This window comes from Bactrocera dorsalis, chromosome 1 (assembly GCF_023373825.1).
Source record: "Bactrocera dorsalis isolate Fly_Bdor chromosome 1, ASM2337382v1, whole genome shotgun sequence".
NCBI classification, from domain to species: domain Eukaryota; kingdom Metazoa; phylum Arthropoda; class Insecta; order Diptera; family Tephritidae; genus Bactrocera; species Bactrocera dorsalis.
Genome location: NC_064303.1, coordinates 387,939 through 413,277, shown reverse-complemented (window position 1 = coordinate 413,277; position 25,339 = coordinate 387,939). Strand labels below are relative to the sequence as shown.

The window sequence follows — 25,339 nt, the reverse complement described above, 5'->3', positions numbered from 1 at the left end:
CTCCGAAACTATTACTCGGATCCACTTGAAAATTTAGGATACTATTCTAGAGATGTTGCAAAATTTAATAAGGCAATAAAAAAATTCGGATGTTTGAAACCCGTAAACCCATATAACCTCTTAAGTTAGGCAAGAAGTTTGTAACACTCACAAAGAAACGTTGGAGACCCTATAATATAAGAATATTTTTGCAAATAATAAGCGTATAAAGCTCTATCGATTTTCCTTGAAATCTGTCTGTCCATCTTATAGCCTCTAACTGCCATGCAAGCCGACAGATCAAAATCAAGTTAAAATCTTGCTTTAAAAAATGCACAAAGGTATCATAAATTCGATGCCGGCAAAGTTGTTTTAAATACCTAACTATATATATACTATATACATACAAACATACACACATATATATTATAAAACAGTTGAGTTTCCTCGCTTATATGCGCGCATAAGTGAACCACTCAAGGCAAATTCGCAATAATGGCCAACAAATAAAAGAGGACCATATTCTCCTCACCATTTCTGACCTTTCACCTTGCCACTAGGCGCACTGTTACATTTATGAAAATATATTTATTTGTATTTGTATGGGGCGTGTAAAAGTGTGTGTTTCCTCGAGTGCAGTCCTTTGTTGCCAGCGCAAGAAAAAGTGCTCTAGGCAAACGATAAACGGAAGCTCCTGGCCTGGTAATGCCAGTGAGGTTATGTAAGCACAATCGACAACACAACCAAGAAGGCGAGTCCGCGCCACAGGGGCTCGCACACAACTAAATATAAAATTAAACGTGTAAATATACATGCTGCTATTTATTTTTGTATTCCGATATACTACAGTTATTTGCGTATGTCGCAGAGACATTTGCGGAAACGCCGTGAACGGCATGCTCTCAACTAGTTGCGGAAGATCAGTTACATTGTTTGGCAAATGTATTCGCTCAGGCAGTGTGGCTGTGCTCAGTTTCCGGCGCATTTACTGCTGTGTCGCTGTTACCGACAGTTGATGACTCGGGGCGGCTTTTAGTGAGGCAATAATATGTAACTGCTGGTAAATTATTGCTGTAGTGCTATATTTTCGACGATTGTGGGTGAATGAAAGCCTCCTAAGTGTGTTAACACACAATACTCAAAATGTTTATACTTGCAATTTTGCTTAGGACTTTGCAAATGCACTTCTTCGTCAGCAAATGTTGGGAAATATTTAGTGGTGCATCTATGAGAACTATGATATGTTGTCAAACAAAGTACGGAAAGGTAAAGTAAGAGTATACAGCTGCTGGCATACGCCGATGATATTGATATCATTGGCCTCAACAACCGCCCGTTAGTTCTTCTTTCTCCAAACTGGATAAATAAGCAAAGCAAATGGGTCTGGTAGTGAAAGAGGGCAAGATGAAATATTTCCTGTCATCGAACAAACAGACATAACTTCGAAGTCGTAGATAATCGCATGTATCTTGGAACCAGTATTAACACCAACAACCACTTCAGGTTCGAAATCCAACGCAGAATAACTCTTGCCAACAATTGCTACTTCAGACCGAGTAGACAATTAAGTCGGCGTTATGAGTTTTCGAGAGAAAGGTTCTGCGGAAGATATGATCCGAATGGACTACGCTTGGAATTTCCAATCCAAACAGTGAAATGAAAGAACGACTGGCGCGCTGTTGTAAACTCGGTTAGAACCAAGTAAGCGGTGATTACACCAATAAAGAAAAATAGTATAGGAGTTGTGAAGTTATTTTCGATCAGCTCGATTTCGTCTAACGGTATTTTAATACCTGTCATGCTCTCTAATTTGCGTCAGTTACAAAGAACGTGATCTCGTTTGAAGTAATCAGCATTTGCAGTAATACTCACGAGCACTGAGCACTTTATCTCAGTAGTATGGCCCTGCATATATTATCTGGCACTTAGAACTCTCCAAGAAACACTTCAAAATAATGATCTTCTGATTAGAATATAGCTCGCAGGTGGCGGATTTCCTGTTATAAACTTTAGTCTTAAATGTATTCCAACTATTGCGTGTTTGTTACGTGTAAGTAGGTACTTTAGGATTGCCGGCGGTTTGCTGCCAAAGCGTAACAAATTCGCAATGCATTAGAAGCCGAACTATCGACCAGCCGCTTATTGCCAACAAATGGCCGCCAGTACGGCATCGACTTTCAATATTTCTCATTTGCTCTTTCACGCTGAGCGCAACTGACTGTGGTTGTTATTGTTGGTCTGTGCTATTTAAGCCTTTTATATACCCGTTTTGCTACCTCGATGTGCAACAATTTTTTTAAGGAGAATAATCAACCGCCATTATGTTTTATATGGCGAGAAAAGAGAGCCGTGCAATGGGCAGGGGCTTGTGATAGCAAAGAGGACGGGGTAAGTATTGCATAGTTAGTGTAGCAATGTAGTTGCAAAGCGACGGTAGTTGCCGCAACACCTGCTGCGCGCAGCATCCAATTTTCATAAGAACGCATATGTACATATGTGTTAAGGGCAGGCATGTGTGTTTTGGTGTGTGTGTGTGCGTGTGAGTTCTGGAATGCATTTACTTTGCAATGAAACAAAGCATGATGGAGAAAATAAAAAAGCAATAAAAAACGTCATCATCATTCAGGAAGTTTCACAGCAGCGTGGCAAGTCATTTGCGCTGCATGAGGCGGTTGAAATTGTGGCAACACCGCACACAGCGTTAATTCAACCACATATCGTGTCAATGTGGTTATTATTATTGTTTTTACTTTTATTGCTGACACTGCTGCATCGTTTAAATACAGTGCATATGTGCGCAATTATTTTAAATTTTGCGGTGCGAACTTTGTAATAATTAAACCTTTTCCAAGAAGCACTTTGAAAAGTACGCCATTTAAGATGGCGAAACTCCCATTTAATGGAGGAAAGAATATATTTTATTCTTATGTATAGTATGGTAATGATATGGACTCCTCTTACGATTCTGACCTTACAACTATTGCGCCAGCATATGAAAGTGTTGAGATGTTTCTTTGTGCCATGCAGCTAAACCAGTCTAATCATAAAATAACTCGAAGTAGGAAATAAGGAGTAGCTATAACTTTATGGCAGCCACCTCCGCTTGGCAGACGCTGCAGTAGTCAGGAAGCTTAAGACCGAAGCTGATGGATAGTTGCCGAAGGTGTAGTCCGCCATCAACCCTTGACGCAAGCTCTGATCCTACAGTAGGAAATTTCACCGTTCTTCTTCTTCTTCTTCAACGAGTCTTTCCCTCCCCCGTCTCCCTGGAGCAGTAAAGCGACAGTCAGGACCAGACTCTGCGACGTGGTAACCCAAGTATTTTGGAATGAAAACAAACTTTTCGAAAATTTCAGAGAGAACCAGTTCATAAATCACTAAGCATACAGATTATCTTAATCCCCGAGTTCGCAGGATCGCCTAAGAACCCAGATTATCTTAATCTGATGACCTTTACGCGGCCATCCAAATACTGATGAGAGCAGCCAAATTGTTGAGCAAAATTCGGTCACTTTGTAAATTTTTTATCGACCCTAGCTCCTCGTATGGACAATACCATCTAGTAGAAGTTTTATTCATTTAAGCTTCATCCGTGCAGAAGACCGTGCAGTGAGCAGCAGTGGAGCACCTGGTTTCTAATTCCGTCGAGATTGCATGTTAGCCGATATGTGAGTTATATGTAAGCGTGCTTTTCTTATAACGGTGCATATTTGCATGAAAACTCGACCTAGATCCCATAACTACCACGTCTTATATACCTTAAGGTACTTCCCTGGGTTTAATCATTGCAAGTTGCAAGAGCATGAAATGTTCGATTACACTCGAATTTAGCCCGTCCTTACTTATTCCATTTTAGACTTGCATATAATCCCTATCATTACCGAATCACCGGAAACTGCAAGGTCGAAGATCCTCCCAGGGAGGGTAGCCATACCACAATTTAATCCGATTGGAAACTTGTCTAATGTTCTCTTGCATTCTAGAGCTCGATCTATACATCTACAGTGAGGTAGGCAGGCGCTTGTTCACAATCAAAACTTGTTCGACTACGAGGAACTTCTTGATCATAAGAGGTTTTCTGAACTTGGAAAAGGCGCACCAGCGTTTCGTGCTGTTGTAAACTCGGTTATAACCGCGTAAGCAGTGCCTACGCCTTTACAGAAGGAGAGGATATTGAAATATCTCGAGCGATACATCTTTGGAGAACTTACTGAAATGTTTGAGATTGATATTAACCACCTAAATAAATTTAAGGTTAGCTAACAACGCGTCGTCGATATACTTATTAAAGGAGTTTTTGGGTAACACAAAGGACGAATATCTGTCCAAGAGGGGTCCAACGTTTTAGGATGAAACATATGACCTAACTTAACCTACTCTAATGAAGTGGTATAATCGGCTGATATCCCAGCTGATTATGTCGGTATGCTCAATTTTTACCTGTTGTCGTTTGATTCGCCACTATTCAACACTTTACGAATCAGAGTCAGCTTTATGTGTAATCCATTGATGCAATTCAAACGGTTAATTATGAGGTGAAGGAATAACGATACAACACAACTCGAAGCCATTACAACTGTAGCGTTTCGCAGAACTAAGTATTTGCACCGTGATGTACATCTTTACGTTATTGTTCCTTTTTTGCAGCAGAAGCATGAAAACTACAACAATGAAGCGCACATTTCAGTGCAAGAGCTGCCACTTTACAATTTCTAGACGAGCTGACTACTTTGGCACTTTTGCTGCTGTGTTGCTTATTATGTATTCCAACGCTGACAATCAAGGCAGTCAAGTGGAAAGCCGAGCGAGCAGACAGCAGGCAGGTAGACGGCGCCCTCACAATACCGAGGGCACATATGTGCATGTGTTTGTATGCGGTCATAAGTACGAAAGTAGCGCGTTCGCAAGAGCAAAGCACACAGCAACACCTACGCACACAGACACCTGCTGCGCGTACTATATATGTATATTTTTTAAGTTCATGAAAAAGGATGTAATTATAATTTTGACTGATTATAAGTCACAGCACCGCCAACATTGCGCGCAGCTTTGACTATAATGAGCAAACACAAAGCAAACGCAAACATTGCCGTATTTATGTATGCAAATAGCGAGACGCATATGTCATGTGGCACGCGGCAACAAGCCAACGAACGAACGCGCGCAATAAAACAACAGCAATTAGGTGAGGTGGGTAAAAAGTGAAAAAATGCTTGCTGGCATTGCAAATCTTGCGCTAATGAGTTCAAATAAAGGAGCGCACTCGCTCAGGCGCACAAACCGAATTGGCATCCTTTATTGCACAAATGCGCGTATGAACGCTGAGTAGCGGCAAATGGCGCACAGTGGCTGTTTTATGGCAGTAGACTTGCCAAAATCTTAAAAAACAAAATTTTCGAAATTTAAATCTTATTTTGGTTAATATTTTTATAATAATAAATTAACCATAATCCCTTTTTTAAATTATCTGAAATACTACCATTAGTTGTGTGCTACAAATAATATTTACTGTTATTTTATGACGTACATGCTAATGTGCGCACATCAAACGGGGTGAGCGCCGCCTTAACAACAACAAACATCACTGCAAACAGATTCAAGTAGGCAGCGCTACATCGTCAGAGCACAGCTAGCGCCAACTAAGGCAGGCACTTGCAGTCCTGTTGCTGTCATTGCTTGCTTTGCTCGTGTCAATTGAAGCCACTTCACCTCATTTGGAGGAGCGTGAAACAAAAGCATAAAACAACGAAAATAAAAACAAAAGGCTCAAAATCCAGGTGCCGAGCTAGGAAAATTGAATAAGCGAGATTCCTTTGCTGCTGATGTACAAACGCTTATGCATACCTATACAAATATAAGTACTTATGTATGAACGTTGTAAGGAATGAGCGTCTGGAGTGCACTCAGCGCTTAAGTGTAAATTAGTAAGTTAGTAATTCAGCTGTTTTCAAATGTTTGTGCTGGGAGTAGCTATTGTTGCTGTTGTTTTTTGTGTTTGTTTTTGTTTTTGTCTTTACGCTCAAAAACGGAGACAAGACAACACAGCTTAGCCCAACACATTCGACACACAACCAAGTGCCGAGAGCCCAACAGGCGAGCCAAAGCCAAGCAGCGCTGAGGGCTGCCGCTCGCCGCCGGGGGAATTAAAGCGTTTGCATAAACGTAGGAACGAATGGCTGGCGCTCATAACTAGCGATTTGCTTTTATTTTTGTTATCATTATTATGCTAAATATGACTGCGTTATGGAAATCACTTTTGGAGTTTTCATTTCAAGTTTTTGTCTTTTGCTTGCATACTGATTTCCCTCTTTCAAGCACCAAACTTGCTGAGATTATTTGTGTGGTTAAGTACGTATATAATTTGTGATCGCTCTGTAAGCGCTTTGGCCATTGTTGTTGGCTTTGTGTATATTGGAGATTAGACAGTTTATGAATTGTTCGACATTGTCTTTCAAGGGCTGGAGGAAATTAGTTTTCAGCAAGCGCTGCAAGTCAAACAAATAATGGCATAAACTAGGGGAGTTATGGTGGATTTGAATTATGCTAAAAGTAAAAACTTGCAAGTAGAACCACTTACCTAGCGTAGCTTGAGTGTATACTGAACACTGTGCTGCCTATATTTGCATATATCTAAGCGAGGAACCAGCGCTTCTCTAATACCATATCGAAGATATAATTGTTATTCACTTAGCATGCTTTTGTATGCCAATAACAACTAATTGAAGATAGAGATCGCGTATGTATTGAAAAGATTTCTCTAATTAAATTTCAAGCGATTTGTAAAAGCCCCAAAAATGTTTATGAAGCAGCCACAAAAAGGAGTCAAAGCGAAATGCCGCCGCGTGCAGCATGTCACACACACACTGGCGTGTGCATTATTGAAATTTACGAGCGTAAATTACTGCCTGATTTTAGGCGCATGCTGGCGAACCGTTCAAAGTGATGTATGGCTGGCTGGAGAAAGGAGCCGGAGCCCAGCGCAGTGGCGGCGTAATTTGCGGTGTAAGCGATTAATGGGTGAAAAAATAGTGGAGTGGCGGCAAAGCAGTGAAGTGCGAAAAGTGGATCAACGAGATAAAATCAAAAATTGTCGAAGCAGCAGCAGAGTGGGCGTAAGGCTGCGCGGTGAAGTATGCACGTCAGGGTGGTGGTGGTGGCAACTACACGCACGCATGTGTTCATCTCTACTTGTGCGTTTGTCATGTGGCGCTTGTGAAAGGATACCGGCAGACAGACAATCAAACTGACAGAGCTGTGGACGGACATACGGATGCTTGGTTGAATGTATGGGTTTAATATGCATGAACGACCAGTGATGTGAACAGACATGCAGCGCGCCGGGCCGGGGAATCACGCGGCGGTCGGCTTGCAAAACAGCCAAATGGAAAGCACAAAGAAAATGTCAGTCAGCCAGTGAAGCAAGCAAATGTGACAAACAAGCAATATACCGTACACACGCTGATGCGCAAATCGCATACGCGCACGTACACATATAGTTGTGGACGTATGTGTGTGTGTGCGTGTGGAATATGCATAAATTCTGCAACAATCGTTCTCGCATCATTGTCGGCGCGCAATAAAGTCGCCGCTGCCTCAGACGTCGTCGCCTCTGTCTGTCACTGGCGTCGCCGCAGCAACCGCCCGCATCAAAGCAGTCAGCACTTCCACGCCAATGCCGGCCATAACGAGCAAACGAACGGATTGCATAACTTTCTTTAATTGTTGTTGTTGCTGCTATTGTTGTTGTTGCCGTTGTTGTTGTTAATTTCGCGCACACAACCGACAAATATTTTGTCATGCCAGTGATGAGTGGAGAAGTGTGTGTGGTTATGTGCAGTTGCTGTGCATGTTGTTATTGTAATTTATTTGCCTGTAATGACATTGTGTTAGCATACAGTACAGCAACAGCGATAGCAACAAAAACACGCATAACGGCAAAATCATTAATAAAGCTTTAAGCAAATAAGGAATAAAGGCATGCCAGCAAAATCTTTTTATGCTTCCTTACCGGCCACAACTTGTAAGCAACGTTGTGGGAACAAGCTCCATAAGCATACACATATACACACATTAAAGAGGTATTAGTAAGTGGATTGGCAAACCATGAATAATGCCGTGCTGTGTTAGTGTATATGTGTGGCTTGAGGGCTCTCGAAGGGAGGTGTGGCCTTGCCACTTTAATAAGTTTACTGTACCGTCCACATCAGCAATATTTACAGCCGACTTGGTGCTCGGTGTTCACAGCCTTATTAGGCAAAAGGATAAAAGTCGAATTGGTCTATAAAACACTATTCACTATTGCAAATCAATTTCATCCCCTTCAAAGTAATTCGAGTCCGATACTATGCACTTTTGTCAACACTTTTTCCTCTCAACAGTCGGAATAGGCTTTATGACCGTGGCAATGCGGCATCTCCGCATTGACCTTTTAAATTTGCTGAAAGTCAGAAGTCCCACAAAGCCAAAACAAAAGTCGCGCAGAACCATTGCTGTATGACCAATCGAGACTTGACGCGCTTGATACACAGAACATTTTTCAGAAACTATGGGCTGAGCAAAATAATATTCCAACACTATTAACGAGATCTCTCTTTAATTTTATAGATAAAGGTTCATGGTCGTACAGAGCGTGGTTCGCCTTTAGCGCGTTCCCGGCCCACGTGTACTACTTATAAACGTTATTATTTGCCATAGTTTGATCACCAAAGGCAATATTTCCAAAGTGTCCGCACAAGAATAATCTTTTCGAAAAAAAATTTGAAGCAAGTTCTTTGTTCAACAAAATTAAACATTGTTAAAATCGAAAAACAGATCCCCCAGATACCACCTGGAAGTATTAGGTCGGGGGGATGTTTGAGCAATGTTCTTATGTTGCAATAGTCTGGTTACTAATCATGATGATTGTCGTGGTCCGCGTTCTAGTGGTCCGTCGTTTAGCTTTGCAGTTCTCTTCTCAGCTTTTTTCATAGTTTTGAAGACTATATCGCATGCCGAAACTTACTTATCTCTTGATTCAACTATTTGGTCTATTAAATTTCCAGACCAGCTTCTGAAAGCCATTTTAAGGTATCGCCTCTCTTGCTCGTATTGCGGACGGTCAGTTAAGAATGTACATATGTATACCCTACTACTCTACTACTTACTGTCCATCTACCGTACATTCTTAACTGACTCGCCTCCACAGTTATCGGACATATCGTCATTTCCATATGAAAAATGTTTCAAATCAAGCTTTGAAACAGCCACGTCTTGTGAGAGTTTGAGTTCAGTACAAATCTACCTCACCGTGTGGTCTTTTTAGCCATAAGTCAATGTTGGGAATCAGTCGGAACATCCATTTCGACTGACTTCCCATCGTCAACTCTTCACCGTTTCTGTTCGAACATATTCTTCCATTTTGCATTTCTGCGTCGTAAGTCCTTTACAGGCTTCTTAATATCTACGACTAACAGATACAAATGGTATAAGTCCGCGATTACAAGAGCGGCATCTATCGACACTGCACGAAACGCGAAGTATACTCTAACAGCACAAGTTGCATAAATGGAAAAAGTTCTAGTCCAAAAAAATCAAAGCTTCCATACTTCAACACCATATAAAGCGACGGACTTCAGAACTCTAGACAGGAATCTTCATATGAAAGATATCGTAATACCACACATTGCCTTTTCTTACTTCTTCTTAGCTTCAAGCCAGTCTCAAAGAAAGTAGTCCCATTTGAACCTCAATAAAGGAAACAGTTTAACCATAACTTTCGTTCACTTTAAGCAACCCATTGTGTTTCAATCACAAAATTATTTACCCCGAGCTATTTGCTGGCAACATGCTCGACATTATACCGACGAGCAAGACAAACCGTCTCCAAAAGTTTGTGTAAAGTGGTAAGTAACGCACACTTTTAAACGAAAAAGAAAAATGCAACAAATTTTTTAATTAAAATATTTCTTAAGCTATCCTTTTCGGCAATTCAGTGGCGAAGTTATTGTCTGACCCCTTTCCCATGCAAATTTTTACGTTAAATAAAAGGCCACTAAAAAACAACAAACAACAAACAAACAAACAGCAAAAGCCGTAAACTACGTAAACAGTGACAAAAATGCAGATTGGACGCTATAATGTCATTTAAATGTGTTGCAACAACAATTTACGCACACTCACACACACGCTCGCTGAGAGCACCAAAACTGAAACTCTGCAACAAAGCCAAAAAGAAGCAAATAAAAAGGGCAGCCCAGTTTCTGGTGCCAACGGGTTTATTATACATTTATCAATGCAACTTTGTGTGTGTGTGTGTGTATGTTTGTGCGCGTGTGTGCCACATACATATAGTATGCAAGTGCATTGGAGACGGTGCCTGTGCGTTGCTGAAAATCAACAGAGATGACATTTTAAAGCAGTTGCATTTTATCAGATTTTGTTGTGCACTTTAACAGTAATGGTGGAGAAGTGTGGCACGCAAGGAAGCGGCGGGCGCAATAGCAATATACGTTGCAAACTCGTCGGCGATACTATCAACATGCAAATACACAACTCGGCCACAGTGAAAAATAAAAGAAATCAGACAACGTAAAGAACACAAAAAATGAGCGACGCTTTCAAAATGTCACTCACAAGAACTACATGGAGAACAGAAGCTGTAGCCGATTGCCATGAGAGTTGCAGGCGGGCGCATGTGTGTTCGTTAGTGAGGTTGGTATAACGCTATCGGAGCTTGCTGCGTAGTGGCAGGGTAGTCGGGTTCTTCAAGCGCGTTGACAATTAAGCAAAATAACTATAGATACAGAATCCACGCCCAGGCTTGTTTGCCCTAAAGCAATCTAAAAATCTATCGTTCGATGAAGATTCAAGAAAAGTACGGTAATAAAATCACTAGATTTTCTCTAAAATAAACATCTTCGAAGACTAACCTATCATTATGAATTATCAAAATAATATTCCTTTATAACTACTTTACTACTCTAAAATAAAGTGAATGTATCTATGAATATACATATCTGCAAAATTCAGTATAAATTTTGCTCACCAAAAAAACTTGCAAAAAAGCTTCTTTGTGAGCTCGAAGTTGTTCAACACCCTGTGCCATCATTCTTGTGAACTTTTTCACCCCCCTTTTGATGTGGTGTAATTTTTGTGTAAATTCCTGCACTTTGGACGCACAATGCATCGCGCTACGGAGGAGCTGCTGGATTGATGTTGTTGCAGTCATTGCCACCGAAAAAATGTGTAATGTCAACGACGAACAAAATCACATACACAACCAAATTTCTGAGCCAGTCAGTGCGGGAATGTACCATATACACTGTACATACAGATCCTTGTGATCCTAGAACGTTGTGTGTTGCCGTATATTCCTTACTCCTATAAAGCCATATATGGACGTACATATGTACATATACGATGGGGCGTGTACCAAAGTGCGTGCATTTGGATGTGTGTATATTTTCACATATGAGGCTATACTGTGCTGACTTCGCATGTAATGGCCATATTTGTCCAACAGTTGTGTGTGTGGATATTGGAATTTATTGCAAATTTATGAGCGGAAGTTATTTACATTGTTATCATCGTTCATGTAATTGTTTTTTCTGTTAGTGTGCCGTTACGCGAGTTTTATTATTTCAACATATAATTGTTGTTGGTTGGATCGTACGACGGTCGCTGACGGTTTCTTCGCAACAACACATCATCTAAGGCTAAAAGCTTAGAGGAATGTAAACTAGGGATCAAATAATAAAAAAAAACAACGTCAAAGTTTAATTTCGGACAAAGAGATTGAAGTTAAATCGTCGCGCTGTCAGAGAACAGGTTTTGTTCGGAAAGTAATAGGACTGAGTCGATTTAAATAAATTTATTGAACAAGTCTTAAAAAACATTCGGAAAATGTTCCTTCTGCGTTGATGAAGCGCTGCCAGAGAGATTTCCAAGCATTTAAGTTGTCACAGAAGGCATTCTCCAAAATAACCTTGAGAGCCGAGGCGTTGTCGTTGTGCAACTTCCAATCGGTTGCGTTATCTTGTCGGATCCGATTGACCCTTAGTATGAGTCTCTTGAGGACATCGACGTAAAACTTGGCGTTGACGGTTTGTCGAGAAGGAACAAATTCATGGTAGACGATGGCTTTGAGGTCAAAAAAAACTATGATCCCGGTCCTTCAGAAAGGCCTGGTACCACCAAAACACACCACTTCTTGCTAAAGCAACATCTAGGCAGGTCTGCTTGATCATATTAATCGTCTCTGTCGCAGATTTACCGAGTTTCACACAGAATTTAATGGCGTAATTCTTGCACCACTCACAGAAACACGTCGCGCGAAAATGTTTGTCCTGATTCTCCAGGTACTCGCAGACTACTGACCAGCACAATATTTTTCTAAACATCAAGTTTTCGCTAGAATTGTACCAAAGAAACAAGCCAGCACCGTTGCATCCACTGGCTCGTGGTTCTTGAATTTGGTAAGCTTATATTTGAGCTACCACAGAAGGTCTCGCCAGTGAACATTAATACCAGCACCGAAATAGTTAGATAGCTATAGCATGTTGAATATATCTTTAGGAGATAGCAATTGTCACAAGAACACAACAAAAAGTTGCAAGATAATTGCTAGCAATATTTCAAATTTTTCAGTTATTTTGGCGAAGCAGCTGATATTACAATAGTTTAAATGTAAATAGCAGTTACAGTCAGCTTTATATTTGTACCACGCTGGTATTTTTGTATTGTTTCTATGGAATTTTTCAATTTTTTGGTTACACTCGTTTACACATACCAGAAAATTTGCTCACAGTTGCAAGTGATTGCATTTTTGGCTGCTCGTACTGGTGACTTGGACAAAAACACGTATATGTAACTACACATACATACATATATGGAAACATGTAAGCAAAATAACAGGATTTAGTTTTTTTCATTTTCTTTCTGCAACAACCTTTCCTTCAAATGAAACATGCAAATACGAAAATGCTACAATACTGTCCGCAATTATTCAAGCTATCACAGTGAGCTTTTAAATTTAACTAAGCATTCTTTGAGCATATGCAACATAATTGTCGAACCATAGTAATTGTCTTTATCAAATAGTTATCATTCTTTTTAATTTTTCATTCGCAAATATTATTTTTAGAAAATTTTCCAAACGTCAGTTTCGTGTGTCAGTGAATATTTTTATTTTGTTGTTGGCGTAAATCTTCGAAAGTTGCAGCTTTTCTAGTTTCCAAAGCATTTGCAGCGATGCGCAAGACATCAGGTAAACCGTTTTGACCACAGCACAAATTAAAAATTAAAACTTGTTTTGAAACTCGTCTCCTAACAATCACCGTAGTTGGGTGCGTCTTACTCAAACAGGGGTCAGCTGCTGTCGTTGACACTTTTTGAGAAGTTCCGTTTAAACATGTGCTTTAGATGCAAGTATCTGGCAAACAAGTGGGGTGAGTTCATTAATTGTAAATGACTGAGGTTGAAAACTTTAGAAGACTCCGTAATTAACAAGCAACTAAAAGCATCGAAAGTTAGCAAACATTGTAGACATGTGAAGAATAATGACAAGTTAAAAGTTTCCCTTCATTCCATGTAATTTTGACTTGAATGCCCAATTTTTGTGGCAATTAAAAATAGAAAATTAGTCGTTTAATAACCACAAGCTAAGCATATTCCGAAGCAACTAATGCACCCACTTTGGAAGAAAGTGAGTCCACTAGATCTAGTGATATTGGTATGTTCGTTTCTTAGATGTGTGGTTTTCAACTATGCAATACCTTTTCCGAAGTTAGTCGTTTTGGCATCTGTTACTTGATTTACAGGCGAACAATCACTATATTTATGAAAACTTTTGGTGACCACGTTACTTAGCGGCATGGTCCTGTGACATGGCCTCAAAGTTCGCGCGATTTAACACTGTTGATTTATTTTTTGTAAGACTACGTTAGTAGCTTGTCTACGCAGATAAGTCGGAAACGATTGACACCTTGGAAGAGAATATTCAACGCATTATTGCTGACGTATGGCTCCAGTAGTAGAGAAAAGTCGAAATTGGCTTCTCAGCTAGAATTTAATCGATTGACATCATAGAGCCTAACAACAGAACCGTCTTTTCTAATCAAAAAAACGAAATTCAAAATAGCGTCATATTGGAAGAAGGCGTGGTTGTGAACCGATTTCACCCATATTTCGTACATGTCATCAAGAGGTTAAGAAAATATTATATACCGAATTTCATTGAAATTGGTCTAGTAGTTCCTAAGATATGGTTTTTGGTCCATAAGTGGGCGACGCCACGCCCATTTTCGATTAAAAAAAAACTGGGTGCAGCTTCCTCCTGCCATTTTTTCCGTAAAATTTAGTGTTTCTGACGTTTTTTGTTTTTTGGGCGATGCTCCAGCGAAAATGTCTACAATGGGCTTGACCTCGCAACTGGCGAGGTACTATGTTCTCGGCCTAACCACACAGGTTTGAAATGATAAAGAAAACAAAGAAGAATATGCATCATCTAATCCCATAGTTAGCTGCATCGTAATATTTTCGCTCTAAGATATCGCTAAGATCGAACTCTCGACTGAACAACCAACCAAGTTTCAACTAGAAGGTATCATTTTCCATTAATAATTTTATATTTATGCGACAGTGCGCTGGAAAGCTGTATATTTGCTTTTGCCAACAGTGCCGTAATAATCGTCTTACTTTAATTTCCCATATCCGCCTGACACCGGTTGTATTATCAATTGCTTCTTCGTTGCATGTTAGCTTGTGGGTGGAATTATGAAGTCTCAATGGTAAGGGCAGAGAGACTGACTGGAAGCCTACATTCTACTGAAATGAACAACGGCAACGCTGCAGGTGCAACTACGTGTTGCTCGTGTATAAGTGGAGTTTAATTAGCATTGTGGACTGTGGTGTTGCTGATATGCATGCGCAAATAGGTGAAGGAGTATTTGCCACCGCAAACTACATTCATATTAATAATAACAGCGAGTCGAAGAATAGAAACAGGTTTTAGGCCGCATTTTCCTTGCATTTGGTGAGTGGCAGAGTGTACTCGTTGCCACTTCGGGAACAACTTCATAACACTTGTTTCTGCGGCGAAGATAATCCACACATATTTTTATATACGTATGTATATATTTTAAAAGAAGTTTACAACTTAAGTTTAAGTTCAGTTTTGAGTGACTGAATCCGCTAGAATGCATTCGAACCCGTCCTCCCGTGGTAACTAGCCACGCACGAGCACATTCTCCTAACACGAAGCGCCTAACTAAACAATAATAATAATAATGACATAATGCATTGCCGCATATTCTGTCGTAGACAGGAATACTTGCAGTGGTTGCCCGTTGTGAATACATTTGTTGTTGTCGCAGCATGCCGTCACCACCCAAATTAACTTAGATAGTAAGAGGAAAATCGTTATTCGAAATTGAATAACGAGGCAGACCGAACCAACTAATTGATACTACGCGTGTGTACTCGCACAGAGCAGCGCAAGTGTGCACGAACATGAATGTATATACATGTGCAGACATATATTTACATTAAGGTGTCTGTTATTATCTAATACGTTGCCGCTTATACAGTACACCTTGACGTATGAGCAACCGACAATTTATGAGGCCATTGTCATTTGATGAATACTCGTAGTATAACTTTAACTGCGTATAAATTTTTAAGGAGTGTTTTTTGTGAAGAACTACTTTTTTCGTAGAGCGCACACTTTTGTGTTAGATCATTCTTTTTTAAAATTGTTGATAAATTTGTTTAATATAAGAACAGAGCACTACATAAAGTATTATATCAAAACAAAAAAATGTTAAATAAGGAGCACCCTAATGTGCGTACACGTTAGGTATGAAGGTGCGCCAAATACGCCTGTATTGTTGCATGCTTATGCGTTTACGCTTCGAGTGTGTATCGTACTTAATCATATTTTGTCAACGCATTTCATGGGAAAGTGGAACAACAGCAACAAAGGCAAAGCTGTAAATTGCATAGTAGCCGTTGAGGTTTAGGTGTAAAATTATGCTAATAACATCAAAAATGACACACAACAAACGCACAGTGTACTCTTGTGTTCCACCACTACACCACTCTCAGTACACTCACCTGCAATAGAGTGAAAATGAAACAATGTTGTGAACCAATCAACTTTCGAAGCAAAATAAATCGAGCTGCAGTTTGTTGCGAAAACAAATATAAAACAAAAAACTTAAAAGTTTCATGTGTTTTTAAATATGTACACATATTTATGTATAAATGTGAACTTATAATATACAATAGGTATAAACCGAAATAATCCAATCATACAAATATTTGAAAGTTTGCGCAAACGCATCTTTTTATTTTGTTAATCAGAGGTTTGGAATTATTTCATGAAATTACGCTTCTTTCAATTAAAAAAAAAGTGAAATATTGCAGAATTTAGTGTGTTCCAATTTGAAATATCCTGAAGTTAATATGTTGCTTCATGGGAGTATAAATGTTTACTTTTTCGTTCAATATTTGAATATTTGAATGAATTGAGTGAAGCTTTACAATTTCATGAGTTTGAGAGATAAGCCCGCGGACGACGTAACACAACCGTCTTCATAAAGAAGTTAACCTCCTACACTGCCTTCCCAAACTATTTTCGGGTTTCGTACAAAACATGACACATGACAAAGTAAGTATTAAAGAGATGGCAAGAAAGCTCGATATCTTTCACGAGTTCGTTCGAATGGTTTTGGTGGATATTTTGGGTATGAAATGCGTTCTTGCTCGACTTGTCCCGATAAAGCTGGACTGAATTTTGTTTGTTCGCCATTTCACAATGTATAATAAATCTTAAGCCCCTAACCTTTCTTTACCTATCACCAAAAAGTTGATCTATTCCTTCAGAAGGCTAATACCTACTTTGTTAGTTGAATGCCTCAAATGAATAACAACCTGTAACATTCCATGTAACTGTGCTTAATTTGTTTACTTTTATGCAATACGTATGATCGGCAATACAAATAACAAAGTAAGAGAAAGTTTTTCTCACCCAAAAGCCAAACAAAGATAGCGCCACGCCACACCCACCGACAGCTGTGCACACAAAGGCAGCTATGTAGCTTGAGTAAGAATCTGGATAGAAATGAAGAATTTAGAAAGTATTGCTGTTGAAATTTCAGCGTAATTTGATGCCAATTAAAAATTCTCTGTTGCATGCCGCTGACCAGACAAGCAGAAAACCAACAAAAACACAAAGATGTAGTTGTTGGTGTTGCTGTTGCTGCTGCTGTCAAAATGAAATGTTTCTCTGCATGTGCCAGTAAGACCGACAAAATTGGCCAAAGAATCGGCAAATAACGAAAGCACAACAGCAAAGAAGAATTGGAAAATGCAAAAACGAAAGCACTCCAATAACAAGTATATTGGCCACAACTCAAAACAGGATACAACACATACAAACCAGCGAAACAAATTTGCAAATTTCAACAACCAAACTGACCAACAGAACAAATCCTGTCATAAACATACATACAGTTATATATATATATATATACGAGAGTGTATGTATGTATGTAAATGGACTTCCCAGGAGTATAGGCAGAGCAGCTTGGGAACCGAGCATTTGTTTCGTTTCTATTCGGAATGAAATTGCTGTTTTGTTTTGGTTTTCATTGTTCTGCAAATGCCGATGGGAGAAATGAATGCAGAAAAGAACAATTAGTAAATGATTTGTTGTACAACAAATCTGAAAATCTAAAATTGAAAAAGCCATAAACATTTTTGTTACATAATTATCAGTCCACACAAAGAAATCGAAATACTCACAGGTATGTGGCCACACACGAGTGCGGACATTCAAGTACAACAACTGCAACAATTTGAACTGCCATCAGCTGCCGATTTTTGCTGTGCGTAAACGAAGTTTTAAACACTCATACAAATACTATCTCAGCCAGTGCATATACCTAAAAGACTTTGCTACATACTTACAAATGACAAATAAATACACAATGCTGCTTGCATATATGTATGTGCTTCTTTTGTATACATGTTTTCCAATGTCCTAGTTGAATATAACCCCTTTAACTGCATTTCGAAAAATTTTCAATTTCGTATTGTTATTTTCAAGTATTGCACTACTGCAGGCTAAATTCGGATACAACCGAACATTTCTTTTGCAACTTGCAAGTATCGAAACAAAGCAAAATTCTTTCCGAGTTTCGGAGTTCATAATAGGAAATTGTTCCGTCACTGAAAGTATAAAAATCAGGTGGAATTTGGAACTTGGAATATGGAAAGTAGGCGTGGTTGAAATCCAATTTAACCAATTATCGCACTGTAATGTAGGAATGTCAGGATGAGATCTAAACTCGTTGAAATTAGTTGAGTAGGTCCGGAGAAATGCGATTTCACCTAAAGGTGGGCGTGCCCACGCCCATTAAGGCGACTCAGGCTGCTATAAACCCCCTTATACCATCTCGGAGGTAATATTTTATGTCTTTGACGTGGTTGTAGTGGTTTGGTTTTGTTATATGTGGAGTAGACGAGACCATCTTTCGATTTCACCCATTTCCACACTATCGGAGGCGGCTTAAGTGCTTCGCAAGGTAATGAACTTTTAAGTTGGAGGTCGCGGCAACTTTTAAAAACATTTTAAAACCACGATTTTGTATCTTTTTGTTTATTTTTAGTTATGACAGTTTAGAAGTTTTAGATTAATTGTATTTTCTAGCATGACAATTACTCGATTCCACTCAAATGCAATACTAGCCCCTAGGGTGCCAAGGTTTATGTTTACCAAGTTTCATCACAATATCGAAAATTTTAGCATGAGAACTTGCGAAAAATACTACGTGGTCTCAGTGATCATTCCTATGAAGAAGTATTTGTTAGATTTTAGTAAGTTTGCTGCTTCCAGAAAAAGTATGTGCTTTAAAAACCAAAGAAATGGATAATCTTATCCTTTTGGATAATGACCACGCCGTGCGACGTTTGATGCTCACAGGTGAACTTGCTTACTGGCAGTGCTATTGAGGACGGAATAAAAGGTCAAAAGGCAAAAAGTTACCAACTATTACGTTGGAATTGTTGAAGAACTGCGATGTAGACCTATACCCCATAATTCATAGTTATCTAGGCGATATTCTGCACACTTCCTGTGAGGAACGCAAGTTCTGAACGCTCTTTTTCGAGACTTCGCAGCATGGAAACGTGGCTGGGGACGAACATGCTTCAGGATAGTTTGATCGGCTTGTTAAATGTTTATTTATACATAATTGCCACATAACTTTTTCCCTAGGACTCTTAGTTTTGCCGGAATCGGTCTTAACCATTAAAATTCGATCATGCTTATCTTCTTCCATTTCCCGACCACGGATCATTAGTAAATTACCTTTCCTTTAATATTTATTATTTACTATTTTATCTTTCGTTTTCTATGAGTTTCATCTTACTAAAGTATTTTTCTTTTCAAAAACTATATACACTGGTCTATCTATGATATTTTAGCAATTTTATTGCAATAGCAAAAAAACGCCGACTATCGCTTCATTTAAAAACTGAAAATGAAACGAAAACATTGTTTATTTTATCAATTCGTTTAAATATTACATTACTTTCACTTATAACAACTATCGCTTAGAAATAATTAAAGAACTTTATTAGATCTCCTCTATTTTAAGTAAGGAAAGTAAAAACTCTTAGGAAATGAAAGGCAAAAATCATTGAGAAGTGAAAATGGAGGCTAAGCAAAATTTAAAGGATGTGGAATCTTATAAAAAAAAAACACTTTAAGGAAATAATAAGGCAACATTGCTAAGAATCATAAGCCAACAAGATAATAAAAAATTCAATTTTTAACTCATAATCGAAAGGACCTTTCATATAATTAAGGAGAAGTGGTGATTATACGACAAATAAAAAGAAAAAAATACGACGACAAAAGCAGTATGAAAATAAATCCTTAATAAAAGTGAAGAATAAAAGTAAAGAATAAAACATAATAAATAAAAATAATAAAATAAAAAGCAAACTTCTACTTACAGTACAATTCTTAGCTAAGCGTTTGTTTCACTATTCTTAATGATCTCCTTTAACGGCCGCTTAATTTTAATTTGAATTTTTGGGTATGGGTATGCATGGTAATACTTGACATATATGTATGTATGTATGTATGCTGATCATGTGACTTAATTTTATTTGTTTGTATGGATGATGGTGACAATGAACTGCTCACTTTAAACACGTTTTTATATGTTTGTTTATTTAGCTTATCATAAGTTGTTCTTATATTATTTATAATCCTTTATACTGTTTTACTTTTTAAATATTTTTTTATCGATTCTTATGTGTATTTGTAACCAATGCTTTTCGTGATTTTACTGTAACTTATCACCGCATTTCCAACGGCATACGTCTTGCAGTCGGTTCACACTTCTTGACACATTTCGTTTGTAAATTAATTTCTGCTCTACTTTTTTGGAATTGCTGTAAAATAATTTGATTTTCGGTGGCGATTTCGTTTCTTTTGCTCGCAATCTGCAAATGACTTCCTTCTGCTACTTGAGCAATTGCTTCTATTGTGGGCTTGAAAAGGCTATTGGTTGCGGCCATGAGCAGAAAGAGAACGGCCACTTTGATAAGCTGTGACTCTAATGGAACCTTCGTTCTTATCGTTGCAGCTGATGCGTGATCTAAAAGAGAGCAATAAACAAACATAAAATTTAAATATTCTGTATAATTAAAATTATTATAGCAATAATTTGAAAAATTTGCAAAACATTGATTAGTCAAAAAAGTCTTTTCGTATTTTGTCAATAGATGTGGTTGCAGTTGTGTATCTCCAGTGTTATCAATCACATTGTATCATTTTATATAGCGTTAGAAAGGTGAGATTTTAAGCTTCATTTAACATAAGGAAGTTAAGGAACCTGACATTCATCATCCAACGGTTTGAACCATTTAATAGACCGAATATTAATATAATCATGGTCTAAGTGTGGTGAAGTCCAACAAATGACCGTAAAGCCAGGATTGACGCCTCGAAAGGTTATGCTGAGTGTTTGGTGAGATTGGAAATGAATCATTCACTATGAGCTGCTTCAGCCTGGTCGAACCGTTGATTCTACATTTTACTACCAACAAACAATCGAAAAAAAATTGCCAGAACTTATCAACAGAAAGGACTTCGTCTTCCATCAGGACAACGCTAGACCACGCACATCTTTGATGACTCGCCATGAGCTTGGCTGGGAAGTTTTGATGCATCCACCATATAGCACTGACCTTGCACCATCGGACTATCATTTGTTTCAGTCTATGCAAAACTCTCTTAATGAAGTAAAGTTGGCTTCAAGAGAAGTCTGTGAAAATGACTTTTCGCAGTTTTTCGCCGAGAATCCAGAAAAGTCTTACACTGATGGATGCCTCTAGCGAAAAAATGGCACAAAGTAGTCGATCAAAACTGTACATATTTGGTTCATTAAAGTTCATTAAAAAATAAGTTGAAGTTTGATTAGAAATACGAAAAGACCAATATATTATAAAGTCTCCGACGTTTCAGACATCATGAAAAACTTAATTTATCCTGTTCAGGATATAAAATTTTCGAACAAGTTCTCTTCAGTTCTGCATCCCGTACTGAGAGAAACACTAAAAATGGATATGCGAGTTGATTAAATCAAGTGCTGAAAATCGGATCATTAAAGAATCTGAGTTTTCATTTTACATATCCACCATTACTTGTCATTCCAATCCCCATCACTTCCAATTTCCTGCTATGCATCGATTTCGAGTTCTATAGCTTGTAGGTGTTAATAATATAACTGGAAGTGCTTGTACATTCGCATCAATAACTCAAGCTTTCGGTTAGTCGGGACTGGTAATACGCTTATGCCGCCATATGTATACCATATACATATGTATATAACATAGTTGCCGCACTTGTGTAATTGTGTGTATATGGCAGCATGTACCAAGAGGCGAAATTACTCCCCTTGGTGGTATTAATCTTTGAATTAATTGCGAAAGCTCAGCGTTAAGCATTTAATGCTGAACTAACTTAAGCATTCGCAACGATATAAATGTACATAACATATATGTATGTTATATAGACATACGTACATATGTACATACATGCATTAAACGGCATTGCTTCTACCATCGTACATGTATACGAATATGCACTACTTAATTACAAAGATTGGTGGTTTCCATGACTTATGTATGTCGGGGAATTCGACTTCAGCAGCAGAAGCTAATACTCTTTATTAGCGTACGGTACACATAGCGGTTTTAATACACAGCCTTATATGCGACTTAATTTCTTAACTTCAAGCAAATCGGAAATTTTGACAATAATTAGTTTTACATTCAACCACTTTATGGAAAATTTACCGAAATTTTAACTCCGCGCCGAAATGTTTATGTGAATAAAGTTTTAGAATTTAATGCAAAAATTAAAATATTTCTTTAATTCTCATTAATTTGCGAAAATTTGCTCAGTGTAAGGCACACACTTGTTTCACGTTTTCACTTATTTCCTCTGCTTCGTTCTTCGGTTTGATCTTCATCTCTGTCTGCATACACCATTTGGCGACCGCCATTCATTTGTGCTTTAGCAAATTTTTCACTAACTTTGATTTAATGCTTGGCACTTAATCAATGTAATGGTGTTCGCATTCTGAATATCTCCTTTAATTCGGAAAACAGAAAACGGTAAGTATTGTACCATACAACATACTTACATTCAAACATATACATATACATGTGGAAGCCATGCTTCTATTCATATTCCTGAGCGTTGTGTGTCAGTTAAAAAACAATCAGGCAAAAGATTTTATGGGATTTGCTTCTTTCGTCTTCGTGAATGGAATGATGCCAGTGGGATGAGCGGCTTTAATCTAGCCGATACTATGCAAATAGTACATATGTATATATGTATATACAAACGAATGTGCTTATAAATATATATGTACATAAGAGCAAATTCGTATTTTTATTGCATTTGGGTATAGTAATAGCTTAGAAGATTGATAGCCAGAGTGTACTCTCGCCAATATCACGAGGTGTGTAAGCCCTGCAGGAAATCGCACTGGTTAGAGAGCTTAGGGTTTGCCTACTGTGAAAAAAATATGTTTTCATATTTCGATAAATTAATATTTTTAATACAACAATTTTAAATTTATATCTGAAATATAGTAGTTTTTGTGTTACAGCACTAATTGTAGCCGCTAAGTTCAATCAGCTCCATCTGTTCGTCTTTAAACGCGTTTTTCTCAGATCAGATTAATCAAATTTGCATAAAAGCTCGAATTTTCAAAGGCCAAAATTACTAAAATTTCATAATGTCAATTTTTGATTTTTTTTTGACCGTAGATCATTTTACGGCCAAACATCTTTAGTAGTATCACTTAGGCTAAACAAATTTCTAAGATTCTGTTAAAAGAATATTTTGTTTGGTTTTCCATAACTTCTTCTTTTTGGACACTATAACCGTAGATCTTTCTGAGCCGAGAACATAAAACTTCGCCCGTTGTCTCTATTCATTACAATGTCACGCCAGTTGTACATCCCAAGTGCAGATAGATAGCTTTCTCCTCGTCCTTTAATGTGATGTACCCATGCTTTCCGTTGTCCACCCATTGCTCTCGCGTCGAAGTAGCTGTTTGCTCAACCATCATTTTCCGAGCGAACGATATGTTCAAAGCAGCACATTCTTTGGATTTCTATACGCTTAACTAATTCCATGTCTCCGTGGAGCTCATACAGTTCGTGGTTTCATTTTTTTCGATATTCATCGCTCATAATGAAGAAGAGCGGAAATCGTCTACTTAAAACCTCGTTTGGTTTGGAACGCCTCGATGAGGATTTTCCGATTTTGACGGAGCTGATGGTTGTGCTCAACGTTATTCTACATAACCGTATGAATTTCACCAGCACCCCAAACTTAGAAATAGCGTCAATAGTCCTATCAGTGCTGCCGAAAGCGGCTCTGAATGGGTGCCGATTTTTTAGTCAAAGATCTTCTCCAGGATTGGTCGCATTTTGAAAAGCTGGTCTATGGTATATGTATTTGCCAGACCTATAGCCGCACTGGTAAGGTCCAATCAGTTTATCAACTGACTGGGAATGCGTCTTTCACACAGGACTGACGATAGACCTTATTCACAATGTTCAGAAGGATGCTTCCATGATAATTAGCCCAAACTATGGGATCTGCCTTTTTTGGATAGAACAGAAAACACTCATATTCCAATCATTGGGCATGTATTCATCCCATCAAATCATGCTAAGCAGCTAAAACTTGCGCTTTCCAGCTCCTCGCCGCCGGCCTTAGACAGTTCAGCCGTCAATCTATCAGCCTCTGAGGCATTGCTGCTATAAGCCGCCGCAGAGCTGTTTTGTACCGTCTTAAACGAGTGACGGAACGACAATATTGTAACGATAGGTTGTTGGTGCGGGTTCTTCTTGATCTGTGTTAGCACAGCTTTCGCCTTTTAGCAGTTTAGAGAATCCAAATTTCGAGTGTATTCTGTGTGTCTGTTATGTTATGGTTTTCAATAACCATGTGACTATCGATACGAGTCCATAATTGAATAAAGTCTCGCTAACTGCTTCAAAGAGTCTGTAGTGAAAGTTAGAGAACAGTATTATTTCACATCTAACTAGCAAACAATTTGACAAAACTGCGCCACTTTAGCACAAGAATTTCGTTAACTTCCGTAGGTTTTAAGTTTTTCCCATAGGGACTACATAAAGTTACTTAAACAAGTATATGAATGCATGTGGAATCGCCATTCATACGTCTCATATTTGCTCACTCGTTACACTTTCAACGCCTGCCGCACCGATAACATTCCTCATCAGCAGTCATTTGTTTCTTTTGTACTGATTTTCGCCGCTGCTAAAGCTCGGCTGCCTTTTGTCTATTAAACATCATTTTACGTATCATTATGTTGTTTGTATACATGGACTCCAACTTCCTCCTCCGCAGCAACAGCAACTGCCACATAGCCAAGCTAATAATACATAGTTGCTGCATGGCCATTCGTGGCATTCGAATGTTTGCGCATTTGCGTTCATTTAGACAATATTATGCTTGACTAACGTTGGGTTATTAATCAAGATGATTTTTAATGTCTCATATCCTCTACCGGCAATAACAACAACAAGTGCAGCTGTAACGAAACCTAGTCCATAGCACAATACGAGCATTTTGAAAGCATTAGAAACAAAAGCAGCATTTGCTTTCGCTCATCCGCCAACACATCCTGCCATTTTTCTTCCTTCTATTTCTCCGTTGTACAACTAAGGACCCTTATCCCCCCTTGTTACTCCAATATATATTTTATACAAATTTACTAACACAACATTTTGCCCGCAGCACCTCTCAGCACGCTTTCGA

General features: G+C 38.5%; 2 protein-coding genes across 19 annotated transcripts in view; both read right to left on the bottom strand.

Annotated features, from left to right (window-relative positions):
• LOC105232258 (uncharacterized) overlaps positions 1-20,114 on the bottom strand; it is a 233,503-nt gene extending 213,389 nt beyond the window's left edge. The window contains exon 1 of one of the 2 annotated variants that reach the window (XM_011213895.4): positions 19,978-20,114. The gene's annotated coding sequence lies outside the window, so the exon portion shown is untranslated. The remainder of the gene's footprint in view (positions 1-19,977) is intronic. The other variant, XM_019992484.3, reaches the window with a different exon arrangement.
• Positions 20,115-20,176: 62 nt separating this feature from the next.
• Positions 20,177-25,339, bottom strand: part of LOC115066575 (uncharacterized) — a 160,358-nt gene continuing 155,195 nt past the window's right edge. For all 17 annotated transcript variants that reach the window (XM_049446311.1, XM_049446312.1, XM_049446310.1 and 14 more), the window contains one exon: positions 20,177-20,627. In XM_049446311.1, coding sequence (XP_049302268.1) covers positions 20,326-20,627 — 302 coding nt within the window. In that variant the 3' untranslated portion in view covers positions 20,177-20,325. The remainder of the gene's footprint in view (positions 20,628-25,339) is intronic.